We start from the raw sequence: 18,175 nt of genomic DNA, 5'->3' as shown, positions 1-18,175 counted from the left end.
AGGACCTTCCACAAGACTGGCTTATTCTCCATTTCCCGGTGGCTCCCTTTTCTGAGGGCCCTCCAGTGTTTACCGAGAGGAGGAGATGAGTGGCTGGAGGAACCGAAATGAGCCGTGTGAGACACACTGCCCACAATGAGTTCACAGGAAACACAGACGCCTCCACACTTCACCTCTCCCACGCCGCTCCTGCTCACTGCTGATTTTATAAGATTACTTTAATGGACCTTTCTTGTGGGCAGGACTGCGCTTTTGTATCTGCTGTTTGTTTTCTAGGGTTTTTCTCATGACACTTTGCCGTACCTGTATATTGGAGAGGTCTCGAATGTATTTTTATCACTCGGTTCATAAGAAGAGAGAACGTGCTGGGTGGTTCAGCCTTGCATAAGGAAGAAAACAGGAGCTAATGGATATTTTACTTGCGCTGCCAACATTCGTGCCTTAGATTAATTTCAGGAAATATCTAGCATGCAAATAAAAGTTTTGAAATGGCTAAAAGTTTTTGATGTTTCATTTAAGCATCGCAGGCAAAGAGCCGAAACAGCCCATTTTCATTTCTCTTATTATATCCCTTTATTGAAAGATCAAAGACATTGTTGAGGAAATAAGAGCCCATTATATGACTGCAAGCTGTGTTCTCATTTTTATCTTTCCTTACTTTTATGATTAAACTGTGGCTTGTTGAAATCTTTGATGAAATGTTACCTGGTTTGAATGGAGCAAAATAATTACATGCACAAAAGACAAGGTTTTTAAAGTCACTCCCAGTCATGTTCACATCTTTCAAAAACTTTCCTGACTGAGCTATTTACATGGAAGTCTAGATAAAAAAGGAGTCCTCATTGAACGGATAGAACCTTGAACTGATCTGACATAACATGTAATTTATATGTCCCATTTCACCTCCCTTAAAGTAGCTTTAATGGTTACTGTAAACATTGATGTTACCCACAATACAATCTCCAGTGTGGAATCCTTACATAGTAATGCAGGGGAGAAGACCTGCTAAGCTGTGGTTATTGGTGTGTAGGTTACCTCCTATCAGCAATCCAGATAATTCAATAATTCAAGTCAATAATTGTCAGGTGGAAAATTCAGAGAGAGCCCTTTTGTCTGTCTTGATAAAGCTAGAGTTCTAGTGGCCAGGTCCATTTATTCCCAGCAGTAAATTATTATTATTTATTCCTTGCTGCTTCGATCAATCACATTCAACATAATACAATTTGCTGTGTTCCAGAGGAGAAAATAGTCTGAAGGTCCAGTAGCAACCACTTATCACAAGCAACAGAATGTACAACCAGTCATTTTAATAATGCATTCTTCATTACAGGTTTCCAATCGAATGAAAGTGTTGTTCTTTACTTTATCCTAAATGAAAACATTTGTAAGATGCAACAGAGAAATTGTGGAAACATATTCCTTCTCAACCTCAAAAACAAATGCAAATCGAAAAACGAAGATGACACATGTATGTTTGCAATTCCATTCTCTTGCTGTATGCAATTTCTTGCTTTGCATTAAATTCAATTATTCATTTATTTGTTAAATAATTCAAAAGCAAATGCTAATTTGATAAACCCAAAATATTCTTCATGTTCATTTCTACACTGTAATGAATCTTCCTGCCATAGCTCAGATCATATAACTTATATTAGTTTTTCAGACACATGTACATTTTCCATCATTCTCCATGGGCAAGTTTTTTCAGGAGAAGAGGAAAGGACAATCTGATGGTAATCAACTAGTTAACACAACTAGCTAGCAAGCATCTAGTTATAAGAGAAGGCTAATTTTCTCATCTGTAACACCAAATCACCCTGTAACACCACAACTTTGGATTCAGTGATATCATCAGATATCAGAGATTCAGATTTAGACTTGTTTTGGGAACCTTGAGAGGTAGAGCTCTGATTAAGCCATGAACATTCACAGCTGATAGTTGTGTTTGCACTTAGTTACTGCCCTGGTTCGGCTAGTTGTATTTCCATGCTGCTGAAACCAGAATAGACATGCCTGTACTGTTTTGTCTTTGCTGTTTTTGTATGTGTACAAAATGTATACGTGTGTGTACTTTTATACACTGTTGTGGCATGTATTATTAATTAAGTTGTACTGCACATGCTCCAGTTGTGTTATCAAGATGTGCGCAGCATTCCAGAATCGGCCACTCACCTCCAACCCACTCGATGCTCTCAGCGTGAGGTCGGATATCGTCTCACAAAAATCACGCGGCCCATTTGCCATCGCCCGTTATTTGTCACCCTTAATAAGTGTTTACCGTGAGCTCAAAGGGGAAATTGAGTGAAAGTGGCTGAAAATGTGACATCAAGTGTGAAGATTCAGAATAGAGAGTTGGCTTTAGCACAGCAAGTCAAAACATTGGCCCACATGTCTTAAACAATAGAGGCGTCATTGTAATATTAAATCTGTCATGTATTAATAGTAACGCTTAGCAGCAAGTTTAAATCTCCTTTAAGGTTTTGTAATGATTCCTTTATTGGATATATTAGTGAGATTTTAGTTTAGTGGAACCTTTGTATTTTTCATCTTTTTGCATGTTTTAAATTTGAACAGTTTTTATCGCTGCACGTATTGTGGTCCAATAATATTTCAACACTGTCATTGACTTTTCCTTCTTTACAATTATTCAATTTTGTCATTTACGTAAAAATAATGTAAAGTGATTGGTATTGATGTACTCAGGTTATTTTTCCTGTGACACAAATGCTGTTGTTAAGTGTACAATATGCACTTCTGAATGCGCTAATGGTCACAGTAACAATACTATCACATCGTACATTGCATATTACATCAGTGAGCATTAAACCCAGTGAGTGCATAATTATGACATGCAGACAGCATAATGTAAATAAAGCATACAAACACACTGAAATTCAGCAGCAAGATGAGCACATTTTCAAGTATTCAGTGTTTGCTGTTCTGTTTGATAGTTGGAATTTATTGAATTATTGTGAATTATTGATTATTTCTGGATGCCTACAGGTGCAAATTAAGTGAAGTATGTTTTCCGACATCATGTTTCATGCTTTCAGCAAAAAGAAATACTTCAGATGCATGGTAGTATATAGCACATTAAATATTATATGGCAAATAAAATATGTAAATATTCAACACATTAGTGCATAGCACATGCTTTAGCATGACGCTTTATAGTTATTGGTTTTCTCATGGCTTCACAATGGATTAGACAGATTCCCTTTGAGATGGAGCTGAACGTGTCCTCTGTCGGTAAGCTTGTTGAATGGGTCCTGCCCCATTAGTGGAGCATTAAAACAGCCCTGCTCCTCCTGTCCTTGAGAGCAAGGGGCAGCCGGAAGTGGCACCCTCAATGCATCTGCCGCACAGACACAATGCATTTAAAAACAGGGAAATATTAGGATCGCAACCCAACACCGCAATAAAAGATCTCCCCTTTTTTTCCCGGGCTCTCTTTTGTGGACTTTGCATCAAAGCGGAGAGGAACAAAAGACCAGCGATGGCTGACAAAGACAAGAATGGGTGGCATGCAGAGCCATCTGTTTTGGAAGACACCCAGATCTTGTGTATGGCCATACTTCTGCTATCCCACAAGCCCCGGTTCCAGGAGTACTCTACCTCCCATTCACACAGTGAGCCATATACTGCCCATCTCCTGGCTGGTGAATTTTTTTTTTTTTTTTTGCAATTAAGTAATTTATTCCTTTCTTCGCCCCCCTTTTTTTATAATGAATCCAAGCCACAAACAAGCCCCAGTTGCTTCTATTCAAGGCTAGTGATTGCATCTGGCAGTAATTGCTGGGAAGGTTGAAGTGGGAATGGGATGGAAGCACATTGTTTTGGGGGTAATAGGTGAAGACCTGCCTCTCTTGACCTGTAATACATTAGTGTCAGCGAACATTTGGCAGCCCTCAAATGATTAGCAATGAAGATGAATTGAGCAAAAAAAGAGGTAGAAATCTGCCTCATCTGAAACACTGGAGCTGCATAAATTTGCATGCTGATCAGTCATCCTTTTGTCTGCGTCCCTAATTATTATGACACATTATGTCTTCATCATGCAAGATTCAGATCTGTCTTGTTCAGAATTCACGTCGGGAAAATGCTTATTGATTCTACATGGAAGTGGTTTTTGTTGCCGCTGAATTTTTATGTCTGCTTTAATTGAGGACAAATTTGATCGCCTTTGACTGTCACTCTCCAGGCGAGTTTAAAATCATCTTTATTTGCTCTTGTTGACAAACACACAGGTAACCTCCGTATGTCCTGGTTGCCATGGAAAAATGCTGCGATCCTTTTTTTTCCAGTTCCCCCTCAATAACAAATGATGCTGGCAGGGGCTTCCGGCCAACGCTGCGGAGAGGTAAAGTTCCAGGAGGCGATGGGCGCCCGCAATAAAATCAGTTATCTTGTCTGAGTGATTGTGCATTATGTAGCCATCTGCAAGTCCGTCTTCGTGAAGCCTTAATAACATATTTTGGATAAATGTGTTCTGAAATACTCACAGATTGGTCCATTTACAGATATGGAAGAATAAATCTCCAGATTAGAGATTAACGCGAGTGCCAGCTCTCTGCCCGTCTGCTACAAGGCCAGCGCGCTTATGCATCTGCCTCAGACTGGCACAGTAAGTAGATTGTAGTAGCCGAAGACAAAAGGTTGCAAGGTTTACTCTAAATAAGTCCTCAAAGGGATTTCTGACCCTTACTGGTTGGTGGGTGCAGATGCAGCTTTAGGCCTGAAGCCCTGCACACGGACTCCAGAAAAAAAGCCCCCCCTGTTAAAGAGCAGATCAGAGCAGCGTTTAAGCACAACAACTGTTCTGTTTTGTGTTTTACATATTTGGAATGGTACCGTGTGAAGACTACATAAATGCGTGCCAAACCCCATAATGTTCGCCTGATGATAATCTATGGAGCATTTCAAGCCTAAGCACTTATTATTAAGGACTAATTCCCATTTTACATAGGTGTAAGTAATCAGCAGCATAATTAAAATGTAAATAAATGAATAGTTTTTTTTTTATGAGAGTGGTTTCAATCATTAGCCTGTTAACTTAAGCTCGCTGGCAAATGGCAAATGGGAAATTTATATATATATATATATATATATATATATATATAGGAAACAGATTGTTTTAAGATTTCTTACATGTATTCTTTCATCCGTATTAGCTCATTTCCTGGAGGCCATAATGTCTGTTGGTTTTTGCTGTATATCAGCACTCAAGTTCTTAATTTAAGTCATTGATTGGCTAAAACGTCCATGCACCTTGTTTCCAAGATCTAAGTCAGCTGCTGATTTAAAGGCAATCAGATGAACGTCCATGAGTGGTCTGGGAGTTTGAGGTCCTTGTCTCCATGACACAGGAATAATGGGGTGCGGAGAAAAGGATTTGACAGTTTCAACAAGTTTCTCCTTACCTCTCCCCTGTTGCTGCTCAACTATAGTGAATGAAGGTGCATCACGCTTCAGCCCCTGGAGTTCACCTGCAGATGGAGTGGGGCATCATTGGGAGGGCTCACAGACCAAAGCACAGACCCTTCTCCTGCCACTGACATAAAAACAGAGCAGACACAACAGCAAACAGCTCAAACTGTCAGCCACCAGCTCAGAACCTCCAGGCTTAGGAGGCCACACATAAGCTTCCCATGGAAATTTGGAACAATAATCTTGGAGAGCAGCTACTTGGCCCACCAGTGGTGGGCAACCAGCTGCTGGTGGACTCTGTGAATGAAGATTTTAAAATGAATATAAAAGGAGGAGAGACAATCAGAAATCATGGGTCTTTTATGGAGCGTCCAAACGTTTGGTGGAATTCCTGTTGGGTGCATGCTTTTGGCTTTATTTTTTTGTAGAAGCATTGACTAAAGCCAATTGCTCCAACCCCCAGGCAGGAATCTAGAATGATTCTTAGCATATTTAAATACAAGTTTTTGTCATTAGTGTTTTAGGTTCTAAGTTGTCATCCCTCTAGGCCGAAACTACTTTTGTGTTTGCAACAAAACAATGAATTTAACTGAATTAGCATAAGTCTAGTGAGACTCTGCATTGTGTCCTTTACAACAAAATTAATGTCTTCCTCAGCAAAGAAATCCTTTGAAAAGAAAATCACTTATGAACTGCAGAATAATATAAAATGTGCAGGCTGAAATATAAAAACCCACTTATGTCTGTTCAAACATAATTTTTAATTCCCCATTTTCAAAAATACAGATCAGGAGGTTGTTTTGGGGATTTCAGTGCAGTTGGGGAAAAAAACACAGTCACACCAAGAATGCAGTTTTCATCTCAACAGTTTAACATCTTCCAGCATGTAAGAAATTTGAAGTGAAGACACATTGTGAATGGCTGTGCATACTGGCCACACAATGCTATTATTAATCCTGACACATTGTACAGTTGTGCCTAAAACCTGTATTAATAACCCCTGATTTTACAAATATTATCATTTGCATTTTTACTTTTCTACAGCAAATTTGAATATCATGAGAGCAATGCAGGGTCTGACAGCATGGATGTCTTGAACATTAACATTAATGTCTCAATATTTCGTTTCACTCAACAGCTGAACAGGTATTTTTTTCACTTAATTCTTATATCTGCAAAAACACATGTATACGCAGCATTTACTACATAAAGGACAAAATAATATTAAATTGAATATAGTTTAAAAATCTCATTTGTAAAGAGAAATTTTGACTTTGAGAGCATAGCTTTTAGACTTTGACATTTTTCTGCAGTTACACTGCTGCACCTACCTTCAACAGAATAGTCATTTGGCCTGGATGGATTTCACATTTTTAAACTGAAATATTTAAACTACTAAAAAAACTGCATAAATGAACAAATGTGAATGAAAGCATTATATGAATAAATAGATGACATCACATATGCAGATGCGATCACTAAATAAAGTGGCTGACTGACAACATAAAAAAAGATTTACAAATTTTAATTAGCAATCTACCTAGTTAATACAACATTATTGAGGCATCTCTTGGTGGAAATTGGGGAAAAACAGCTCCTTTGTTTGGAATAGAGGTGATACAATATCTTCTTAAAGTACATAATACAGGTTCATAATTTATGTTAGCTTGCAAGGTAAATAGCTAAGGCATCAGTAAGTAAATGCATGGCTTTGATAGTATCTTGTGTTTTTCCTAATTGTTGTATATTTTTAAAATTCAATTCACATCAGTGATTATAAGATGAAACTGCTCAAGGTCTGTGCAGTTTGTCAATTGATATGCCAATCATCACACTTTAATCACCGCTCAATCTTGTTTTATATCTTGGACTAGTTTTGAATTGGTGTTTCTGGCTATAAGACACTGGAAAGGTATACTTGTATTTATATGGGCCCCTCTTCAAAGACCTTTTCGGTTAGCAGCACCATTGATGTGGACTGTGGTATAAAATGAAGCAAAATGCAAGATTGTGCTATCAAGTGGGGCCTCCAAAGTATGGACATGATGACTCATGTCACCTGGTTGGTGCTTTGTAGACAATGAGCCAAAATTAATTACAGGAAACTTGGCAGAACACTAACAAGCCCACAGTGCTACCTGGTCTTGTTAATTACAGGTGATAAGTGTATTGGGCTCAATTTGCATTTTCCTTGCAATAGAATCATTATCCCTACATTCTCTCCGTGACCAAGATACCTGTTTAAATCTCAATGTCGATTTGGTGCAAAAAGAGATCTGTTTGAGGAAAAAAGTACAAAATTACATAACAGAATGACTGAATTATTTGGCTGCCATATGGTTTAATAATGTCAAAGTATCAGTATAAGATGATTTAGTGTTTATTTTACGTGCACAGTTACTCTATCCATCACTCCAGCTCCCTGCATTCCCATCTGGACTCTTACACTGCTCCAGTTCCAGTGTGTTAACTCAGAGGGGAAAAAAAGCTCAAACTCACAGAAAGATTAACTGAGGCCTGCTCATTTGTGCAATGCCAGGGTTCGGTCATGTAAGGCTGTTCGGCACCTGAACAGTAAGACTGCAGTTATCTGGACCACTGGAGGACAAATGTGTTGAAATCCCAGATCGTTGTCTGTCCACAGTTGTTTACTGTCCAATAGGTACTTCTTTTTTTCTACTTCAAAAACCTAGCATGCTCTCAGAGGGCCTGCATAGCGACCGCTCTTGTTAAGAGGGTCGTGCCGCGTTTGCGTTCTGGGAAACGTGCTTTATTTGATTACTCTCTTCACTGGCTTCATTTGCCCATGTGGCTCATGTTGTTCCCACATTAACGTTTTGAAGTGTGTGGATTCAACGGCCTTCTAATGTACATATTCATCGCATGATTATGACAATAATAATGCCTCAACAGACACTGAATTATCCTCAGTAGCCAATGTGATTCAGAGGGAAATCACCACAGAATATTGAAAACAAATACTTTAATTTCTTAATACAGTAATCTCTTAGCTGTTGAATTTCTTATACTATATTCAATTTGGGTCTTCCAAAAGTGAGCAACATTTTTTTTTTTTTTTTAAAGAAATCCTTATCGTATAAATCTTGTTCTTATACCGTACATTTCAAAGAAACAAGACATTAAAAGCCTTCCGATGAAAATGGAAACCCCCAAGTGGTAGGCTATTTACACTAAAGGGGGAAACTAAAAAGGTAGAGAAAGTTTCAATGGAGGTTGGAGTATAATTGAGATGAATGTTTAAATGATCCTTTTAACAAAAAACTGTTATGCTACAACAGTACAATCACTTCTTAAACCTCTAGAGATAATCAACATGTAACAAAATTAATTGGATCACATGATATTACATTGATCTAGACTTTTAAAAAAGCCTTTTAAATGCTACAGTATCTGAGAAGTGCTAAAGGTTTTTTTTATAACTTTTACAAAGGCTAAGTGATCTATCGCTCTCCTTAATTATAATAATTTCCCCCTTCTGCTCCGTTAGGATGTATGTACTTGAGGCTGTAACTAATCACAAATCTGAACTGGAATCTCATGAAAGTGTTTTAGAAATTGTTTAATGTTTTAGAGTTTTCGGTATTCATTTCATACTGTGTGGAAAAATTCCTTACATGGTAAGTACGTTTGATTTAATCTCAAATTGAGGAGAAAAACAATAATAAATTAAAATCCATCATAGGGTTCAGTTATTTCTCTCATCTCCTGGGATTTTGGCAAACAGCTCATGCAGAAGTACAATAACATGTCGGGCTGTTAAATGTGACAAACTCTGAGGTGCACAGACCCAGACTTCCTACATGGAGCATTAAGAGGTATGGATGCAGAGAAACTCCATTAACAATATGCTAAACTGCATGAGTCCATCAATAATACTGTGGTCCACAAAGATAGCTTGAAAGGCTCTAAAGGCACTTACAGCAAATGCCTTTGCTGAGACCTTAGCTTTTACATTTTGACATATAATAGTTCTCTGCAGTTATATTATTGCATCTACCTTCAACAAAAATGTTTGCACTTACAGTTGTTATTACTGTTATTACAATTACTGTTATTAAATTACAGTTATTTACTCACACACACACTTTTCCAATGATAGTGTGCTGTGTTGAAATAGAAATGACAGCATTGTTGTATGGACTAAGACCTATTTATGGTTATTAATTTTTATTAAATATTTTTTATCTATGTATTTATGGTACATGGCACTCATTGATGTCCAGATACACACAGTGCAGTACATTAAAAGTTTTTTTGTGTGGGCTGTGCAGTCCTTCCCTCTGGTTTGTGCTTCAAATTATGTCGATTCCCACCTGCTTCACGGGGTTAATACATTTATGGAAATAAAATGTATTTTTCATATTTGCATGGGCACTTGTTCTAGACAACTCTACAATTATATTAAAAAATATTCAGAGTTTCAGATGTACTTTCTGTGCAGAAAGATGTAGAACATTATCACTTTGTGTAAATGGTCAATTCAAAAGACAGATTTATTTTGTCTAGGAACTGAAAGCTTGACGATGCTCATATTCAACACAGCTTTAGAGATTAAATTTACTTGCCCCCAAAAATATTGCCATTTGCTTTTTTCTATTGTAATCACTGATGTTGAGTATTCATACCCAACATGGTATGTTAAATGTATTGTTCCATAGCATTTGCTTCTGTGGCAACAGCACATGTTTAAATATAAGTATTGCAATATACTTCCTGTGGCATAGAGGGCTCTATTGATGCACTACAAAGTTTGACTCAATACTTGTTTTTTCAGTCTATTCAATTCTTTGTCAAAATGCAACACAATTCAAAGTGATTTAATATACTATCAGATTTAATATGCCCTACTAATGTAGTGTGCAGCTCTGATACAGTGCATTCAAATCTTACATGTTCTCTCTTCTTAGATCACTTGTTTGCAATCCATAGCAATTTTTACAGATTAATAAGAAAGTATTGATTTAACACTTAACACTTTCTGTGTAGCTATAGAGATTTTTTGTAGCTTTGGCTACTGACACTACCCAAGTCGGTCCTGTGGCAACCCGTGCTGTGCGAACATGCACATGTAGTCTGGTAGAATGTATTGTGGGTAGCCCGAAAGGATGCCTTAGCAGCTGTAGGCAGACGCAGGCTGCACAGCTGCATGGGACAGGAAGAGGGAGTTAATGAGCGGTCAACGCCGCAAAGCCTACAGGAAGATCCGGAGCTGTGTGTGCCGTTTCGCCGGACTCTCCCAAAGAGCACCAAAAAGGTCAGAAGTGTGTCCTGATCCTGACCATGTGACAGGGGAAAAAGTGAGACAATGACTGCCCCTCAAAGCCCACCCCTCCCTTCTCCTCCTTCCTTTTCCTATTTCCCAAATGAGCTTAACTGTCAAATGTCTGGGCATCATAAATCAGGTCCAGAATTAACAAAATATTGAAAGAAGACATAGGCCAAGCATTGACCGTCATAAATGTCAGCGCTTCCTGCCCACATCAAGACAATTTAACCCACGTCAGGAACAGAGAACACCTGCACAACATTTACCAGCTAGTTTCAGCAAATTTGTATTGGTGTATTGTGTGTGCAAACGACCTAAAAGCCTTGTTACTGTTCTTGACAGGCATAAGAATCATAATAGTGGGAATAAGTACCTTTTATTCCTTTGGTTTTTTTTTTTTTTTTTGTCTCCACACACAATATTTTTACAGAAAAAAATGAGTAAAACATGTTTCCTATCAGGAGCTCTGAAAATTGATTCATTTCAGGCCATAACTGGCATATCATTTTCATTATCTCCAATCTGCAAGAATGCTGTATTAACACTAATGCAAACTCAGGTAAGGTAATTGGCACTAATGGATGTGAAGTGCGTCAAAATTGGATGTTATTAAAGCCGTCAACACATTCTCTGGATAGTTCAAATTGTATGGCTATGCAGGGAGAGAGAAAAAAAGCATATATGTATTCCTAAAAACACAAGGCATCGTTGAGAAAGGGAGTCCGCTCAGGCAAATTGAGGTCACCCATGCAAGGAACTTACAGCAACAAATAACCTGTAATAAGGTGCTTTATCCTAGTACTAATCTATGTGTTTTAAGGCAATTTAATGTGTCTTTTTGCACAGGACAGGGTACTGATGATGGCATAGCATGCAGGTTGTGTACCACCATTAGTGACTTACCAGGTCCTATTAACCGTGACAATAAGTAGTAAATTGCAGACAATAATGGAAAAGGATAATGGGTACTACTGAGTGCCAGAGGTACTTTCTGAAAATGAGTTGAAGCGGTAAAGAAGGGGGGGGGGGGGGGGGAGTGTAACTTCAACATGAGAGAAAACATCTTTTGGCTGCCTTTACTTCTGAAGACTGTTTGGTAAGTTACCTATGACATTGTTTCAATTAGTCACGTAGGCACCAATTATCTTTAAAGCATTGAGGTGGTTCTGTTTGTTCCCTGGCTAATGTCTGGTCAGCATCAGAGATTATAACATTGTCTTACATTTTCTTGAGTAAAACTGAGATCTCTAGGCCTGTTAGTTGTATACTTAGGGCCACTTTATTAGGTGCAGTACACCTATCGAGTACCAGGTAGGACCCTCTTTTGGCTCCAGCCTGAATTCTTCATGGCTTGGATTCCACAAGGTACTAGAAAAATTCCTTTTGAACCACGCTGACTCCATAGCATCTTGCAGTTCCTGCAGATTTTTCAGCCACACATTCAGGCTGCGAACCTCCCATTACGCCTGATCCTAACTGTGCTCTGTTGGATTGAGATTGAGGGACTGTGCAGGCCATTGGAGTAAACTGTCCTTGGAGCCAGCTTAGGATGATGCATGCTTTGTGGCATGGTGCATTATCCTGCTGGAAGTATCCATTTGAATAAGCTCAGCAACAATGCTTAGGTATGCTGTGGCATTGAAATGATGCTAAGTTGGTATTAAGAGGCCTAATAGGTGCCAAAAAAACTTTCTGAACACTGTTACACCACCAACATCCTGCACTGTTCATACAAGGCAGGATGGATCCATGGATTCATGCTGTCTCTGCCAAATTCTGGCCCAGTCATCTGCATGTCACAGCAGATTCATCATACCAGGTGACAGTCTTACAATCTTAAACAGTCCAGTTTTGCTGATTACGTACCCACTGTAGCCTCATCTTCTGTTGTCTTCCAGTGCAGACTTCTGTTGTCCTAGCCCATTTGCTTCAACGTTTGATGCGTTGTACATTCAGAGATGCCCTTCTGCACACCACTGTTGTAGACAGCTGTTATTTGAGCATTTGTGGCCTTATCTACATTATCTGAACTAACTCTAGAGACTGTAGTGTGTGTAAATCAAAGGAGGGCAGCTGTTTCTGAGATGCTGGAACTACCAAGTATGGCACCAACAATCAGACTGTACCACGGTCAAAGTGACTTAGATCATGCATTTTTCCCATTCTAAAGTTAAGTCGAACAACGACTAAAGCTCTTCATGTCTGCATGCTTTATATAGTGAGTTGGAGCCACATGATTTGCTGTTTTGAGGAGCAGGCTATTTGCGTTAATGAGCTAATAAAGTGCCCACTGATTGAATTCTTTTGCTATGGGTCATTCAGCAGGGTAATGGGTTAGTCACAGACTTGTATTTTTGTTATTGGTTTTGCTTACTTTGGGTATGCTTCCTGTAGTCTTAATATTGTCTGAGGTCATCTCTGAGTGTTAGTTGGTTTTATACCTGGTCTCTGAATTGGTCTTATGCATGGTAAAATTTTGATATTCTGCCTGCAATCTAATCTGCATCTGCTTTCATACCAGATGCTGCAGTAACAACAATTTTATATTCTACAGTTATGATTTTCACAATGGTATTTCAAAGTAAAACATGTTACTCACCATGACTGCCCATAATGTCAAAAATGAGTGCATTTGTTGCAATGCATACTTCAGATTTTATGAAGTTTATACTTGTGTGCTACTTCAAAGGAATCACATCAGTGGTTTATGAGAACATGTCATTTGCTAGAGATGTCATCCAATAGGAGCTGTTGATCAGTGCTTTTTCTTGCAAAAACAAAAAAATTATATTATACTAATACAATTGCTCAGGGAAAAAATAATTTAACAAATAACAATTATTCACACCCTGATATAAAACTTTGCAAGACAGTTGATAGAAATTGTAAACAATACTGGACCCAGGATGGAGCCTTGAGGGACCTGTTTCATAATTTCCAAAAAGGGGGGCCTACTGTATGTTCTTCTACATAAACACAGAGTTTGATTAGTTCATTGGAAAACCAGTTGGATTCTGCAGACCCAAAGCCATTGTCCTGTAATCTTTAATTTAGTTTACCGTAACTGCATCAAAGGCCTTAGAAAGGTCAATAAATAGGGCCACACAGTATCATTTGTTATCAAGGGCTTGGACAATGTAATTTAGTAATTGTACTATGACTAAACATGAAAACAGACTATATTATGTATATTATAATCATATTAGGATTTTGCTTTGTATATTATTATCATATAAGATCTGAGTATTTACCAAGGATCCCACAAGTTTCACAAGAATCGAAATTTCATGACAAGGATGGAAATTATTGAAGTTGGAAGGGTCACCACCTTTTAACAGGGGGTGCCCATAGGCTGCTTTTGAATCATTGGGGACAGTTTAACATGCAGGGAGCAAGATTCTGCAGTTAGATATCCAGACAGCTAAAGGAGACTTGGGAATAAAGATCAGGATCAGGCGGTTTTCTAGGATCAATGTTTCTGTTAGATGTCACATGTTAGATGAAATACAACTAAAACCAAAAGACCCACTTCCAGCAGAAGGCAGTGAGACTTCAGGCCGAGTGATGCCTGATGATACTTTATTTTGATCAGCAGATATAAAATTCTTGTTAAAATATTGATCGGTAGAAGGATGATGCATCATGTCTAAACTAAAGAACTAAATAAAATGATGCAGCTGAAGACTCAGGATAAAAGTATGTTTCCTTTCTACACCAAAATATCTAATTCTTTTAAAAGACTAAATAATTTATCCTGCATTACCCACCCCATTTTTAAAATCAATACCTGTGCTGTGACTTTTGGTATATTCTGAATATTTTATGTAATACAGTTATTACAGCTATGGTTTCAAAATTACATATATTTATTTTTATAATATTCTTATATTATAGTTCATTTTTTAATGACGTAGTTTCAGTTATAACATTATGGATTATTAATATACAGTATAACTTATAATATACATTATGGATTTATGTATTTATTTGATAATTACTTCAGAGCAATTGCCATGTTCTGGAAAACTACATTTGGTGTTATTTATTTATTTATTTATTTATTGTCTGTATGTAGTATACTGATCTGAGCAAAAAGAATTTCCCTTGTGGACAATAAAGAACATCATTTCATTTCATCATTTCATTTCATTTCATTTGGTTTGTATAAGATAGAAATGTATTACCTTTTAATTCAAGTAACTAAGTATTTCAGTTTTAGTTCATCAATATTTACCTTTTTTTACTCGTGGTAATTACCCAATTATGTGCTGTTCTTACTACATATCTACCTGGTAAATATCTCGTACTTTGCAGACTGTAAGAGAAAACATTGCCAGATTCAGAAGCCTGAGAACAGCAATTGGCATGGCAATAGAAAAATACATATACATATTCACCCAGACACATGACACAGTTCTTGTGTAGCCTAGACCTTTGAATGGGAATCCAGGTAACTCAGTTAATCCTTCAAAGATCCTTTCTGAAGGAAATCTCGTGAGGACTCCCAAGGACTGGGAAGCCATCCCATTCCCTCCTTCCCAGAGCAGGAATAGAATAGCAGAGGAGAAGACAGACTGCTGGTTCCAGGTTTCCCAGCTTACTGCGTGTGTACCACATGGAACTAGAAGTGTATCCATTTCCTAAGACCAGCATGGCTAGAAAAGGCCTGTAAATGCAGGTTGTGGAAAGAAAGTCCCAGCATGCCACTGTGCTGTCTTTGTCACACCATTGTAGATTTGTTCATATATTTGTTTGTCTGAAATGGCTGTGCTCCTATTTCATGTCAGTAATATCAAATTTCCCAAATGCTTTGCATGTGTTGATAAATCCCAGATGATCGTAAATAGTGAGCTATTACGGAAGTTTGCATGTGCTTTAAAATTAACAAGAAATGCCCCACATTGCTATATTTGGTCACCCGTACAAAATCTGCTTTGAAAAATGTGTACCAAAAGAAAGAAAAGAAAAGTAACTATTTTAACTAAGGTGTCAGTGATTAAATGCAGTTAGTAGAGATGCATACCAACTGATTCAGATACCAAAACTTTTTTACAGGAAAAATATGCTGATATATTGAGCTCTATCTACAACGCAGCCCGTAAGTATTTGGACAATGGCACAAATTTTGTTTTGGCTTGGTACTCCAGCACATTGAATTAGAAATTAGTTAAATTAATTGTGAATATTAGGTTAAAGTGCAGACACCTCCAATTTGAGGGTATTTACGTCCACATCAGTTGAACCTTGTAGGAATTATAGTCCTTCTTATACATACTTCCCCCATTTTAGGGCACCAAATATACTTACCAAGCTAAGTATTTTCTTGAGAAATAGAAGCATTTCTGCTGTCATACATCAGCATAATCCTCTGATCATCCATTGTATGTGAGGTTAAGTGAAGTGACCCTGAGGTAGAAGGAAGTGGCTCTGAGGCAGACAGAAGCGGCTCTGAGGTAGAAGGAAGTGGCTCTGAGGCAGAGGGAAGTGGCTCTGAGGCAGACAGAAGCGGCTCTGAGGCAGACAGAAGTGGCTCTGAAGCAGAAGAAAGTGGCTCTGAGGTAGAAGGAAGTGGCTCTGAGGCAGAGGGAAGTGGCTCTGAGGCAGACAGAAGTGGCTCTGAAGCAGAAGAAAGTGGCTCTGAGGTAGAAGGAAGTAGCTCTGAGGTAGAAGGAAGTAGCTCTGAGGCAGAGGGAAGCGGCTCTGAGGCAGAGGGAAGCGGCTCTGAGGCAGACAGAAGTGGCTCTGAGGCAGAGGGAAGTGGCTCTGAGGCAGACAGAAGTGGCTCTGAGGCAGAGGGAAGCAGCTATGAGGCAGACAGAAGTGGCCCTGAGGCAGACAGAAGCTCTGAGACAGAGAGAAGTGGCTCTGAGGCAGACAGAAGTGGCTCTGAGGCAGAGAGAAGCGGCTCTGAGGCAGACAGAAGCGGCTCTGAGGCAGACAGAAGTGGCTCTGAGGCAGACAGAAGCGGCTCTGAGGCAGACAGAAGTGGCTCTGAGGCAGACAGAAGTGGCTCTAAGGCAGACAGAAGCTCTGAGGTAGAAGGAAGCGGCTCTGAGGCAGACAGAAGCTCTGAGGCACTTCCTTTCCAACAGGAGGATGAAGCAGATGGCCCAAGGACTTGAGCTGCAAACATCCAGTTACAAGCTGTCCCCTGGCTCCCTACCACAGATGGCCTTTCTCAGGTCAGGTGGCAGTGGGGAGCATAGGTACAGCACAGTGCATCCAGTTCAGTGGCATGGCACAAGAGCAGAGATGCTTCCAGATTGGAAGAGAAGATAAAAGTCGAATTTTCATTGGCTACCAGCACAGAGTAAAATCATAAATAGAATACCTAGAACGGTTGAACTGATACTAATTACTATAGCTCAGGATTGAACTTTCATTAAAACCTTTCAGGTTGGCGTATGTTCCTTATTTACCTGGAATATTTGATGCTTTGTATATTGTGAGTATACAGTCTAAGAATGGGATACATCCTTAAGCAGAATAGCTGTTGCATTTTAAATTTCAGATATTTCAGATATTAAGAAGCACAGATCATTTCTATGTGTTTTTAAAAACATTTGTTTTATTGATTTCTTTTGATCCCCATTGTTCTTTATTCCACAGTTTCCCATTTGGAATTGCCAGTAGTAGTTGTTCGGTCACACTAAAGCCCTCAGTCAATACCACAACATGCTCACTAATAAGCATGTACTCTGAAATAAGGGCAGCCAGATACAACTTTTCACCCTACAGTCCACTGGCTGAGCTGTGCAGACATTGTCTGCCGATTGAATCCTTCTCACCTTAGGACACATTTTTCCAACAAATAGAAAACATAAATTGTGAGACACAGAGACAATGGCCTGGATTCAGTATGCATTTATCTTTCAGTACTGTATTAAGGCAGTCTTTTTCAATTTAATTTCAGCAATTGCTGAACTTACCTGAGTCTGTGAAGAAAAACAGATGAATCTATAATCAATAATGTGAACTGATGTTTAGGACAAACTACTGATTGGAACATAGGAATTGAGACAACCATGCTGAGCTGAGCTCAGGTAGGATGCAAACCCATTGCATCTGACAAGGCTCAACTGCTTTTTTCTTGTTTTAGTATGCTATAACATAGAAAGTCACAGGAATTTGCAAATGTGCCACACACTATTGTTACCATTGGTGGAAAAACATAAATTTGTAAAATTCTCAAACATTGGTTTCACAAGCACTGTAGTATGGTTCATGTACAGTAATTGGAAAACATACACTAAAACACATTATATGCTGCATAAATGCTTGTTAGCGTAATATAGAAGTATAGAGTCCTTTAAATCTGAAATATATGTGAAGTTAAAGTATCTGTTGTCAGTCAGTGATATTGTTGGAGAGGACAAAAATGAAAGATGTATAAGAATAAACAAAGAATATAGAGTGGACTGCATTGTTCCAGCAGCTAAATACACATCATGAAATATCATC

The 18,175-nt window shown here is 38.5% G+C and overlaps 1 protein-coding gene across 1 annotated transcript; it reads left to right on the top strand.

Annotated features, from left to right (window-relative positions):
• The first annotated feature begins 3,224 nt into the window (after positions 1-3,224).
• LOC118229679 (protein Ycf2-like) lies at positions 3,225-16,836 on the top strand. The gene is made up of 3 exons (XM_035421878.1): positions 3,225-3,249; positions 3,474-3,629; positions 16,130-16,836. The coding sequence occupies exons 1-3, from the start codon at positions 3,225-3,227 to the stop codon at positions 16,834-16,836; spliced, it is 888 nt and encodes a 295-aa protein (XP_035277769.1).
• Positions 16,837-18,175: the final 1,339 nt, after the last annotated feature.

This window comes from Anguilla anguilla, chromosome 6, assembly GCF_013347855.1.
Source record: "Anguilla anguilla isolate fAngAng1 chromosome 6, fAngAng1.pri, whole genome shotgun sequence".
Classification (NCBI taxonomy): domain Eukaryota; kingdom Metazoa; phylum Chordata; class Actinopteri; order Anguilliformes; family Anguillidae; genus Anguilla; species Anguilla anguilla.
The sequence above is the reverse complement of the archived record's forward strand: the minus strand, read 5'-3'. Positions and strand labels throughout refer to the sequence as shown.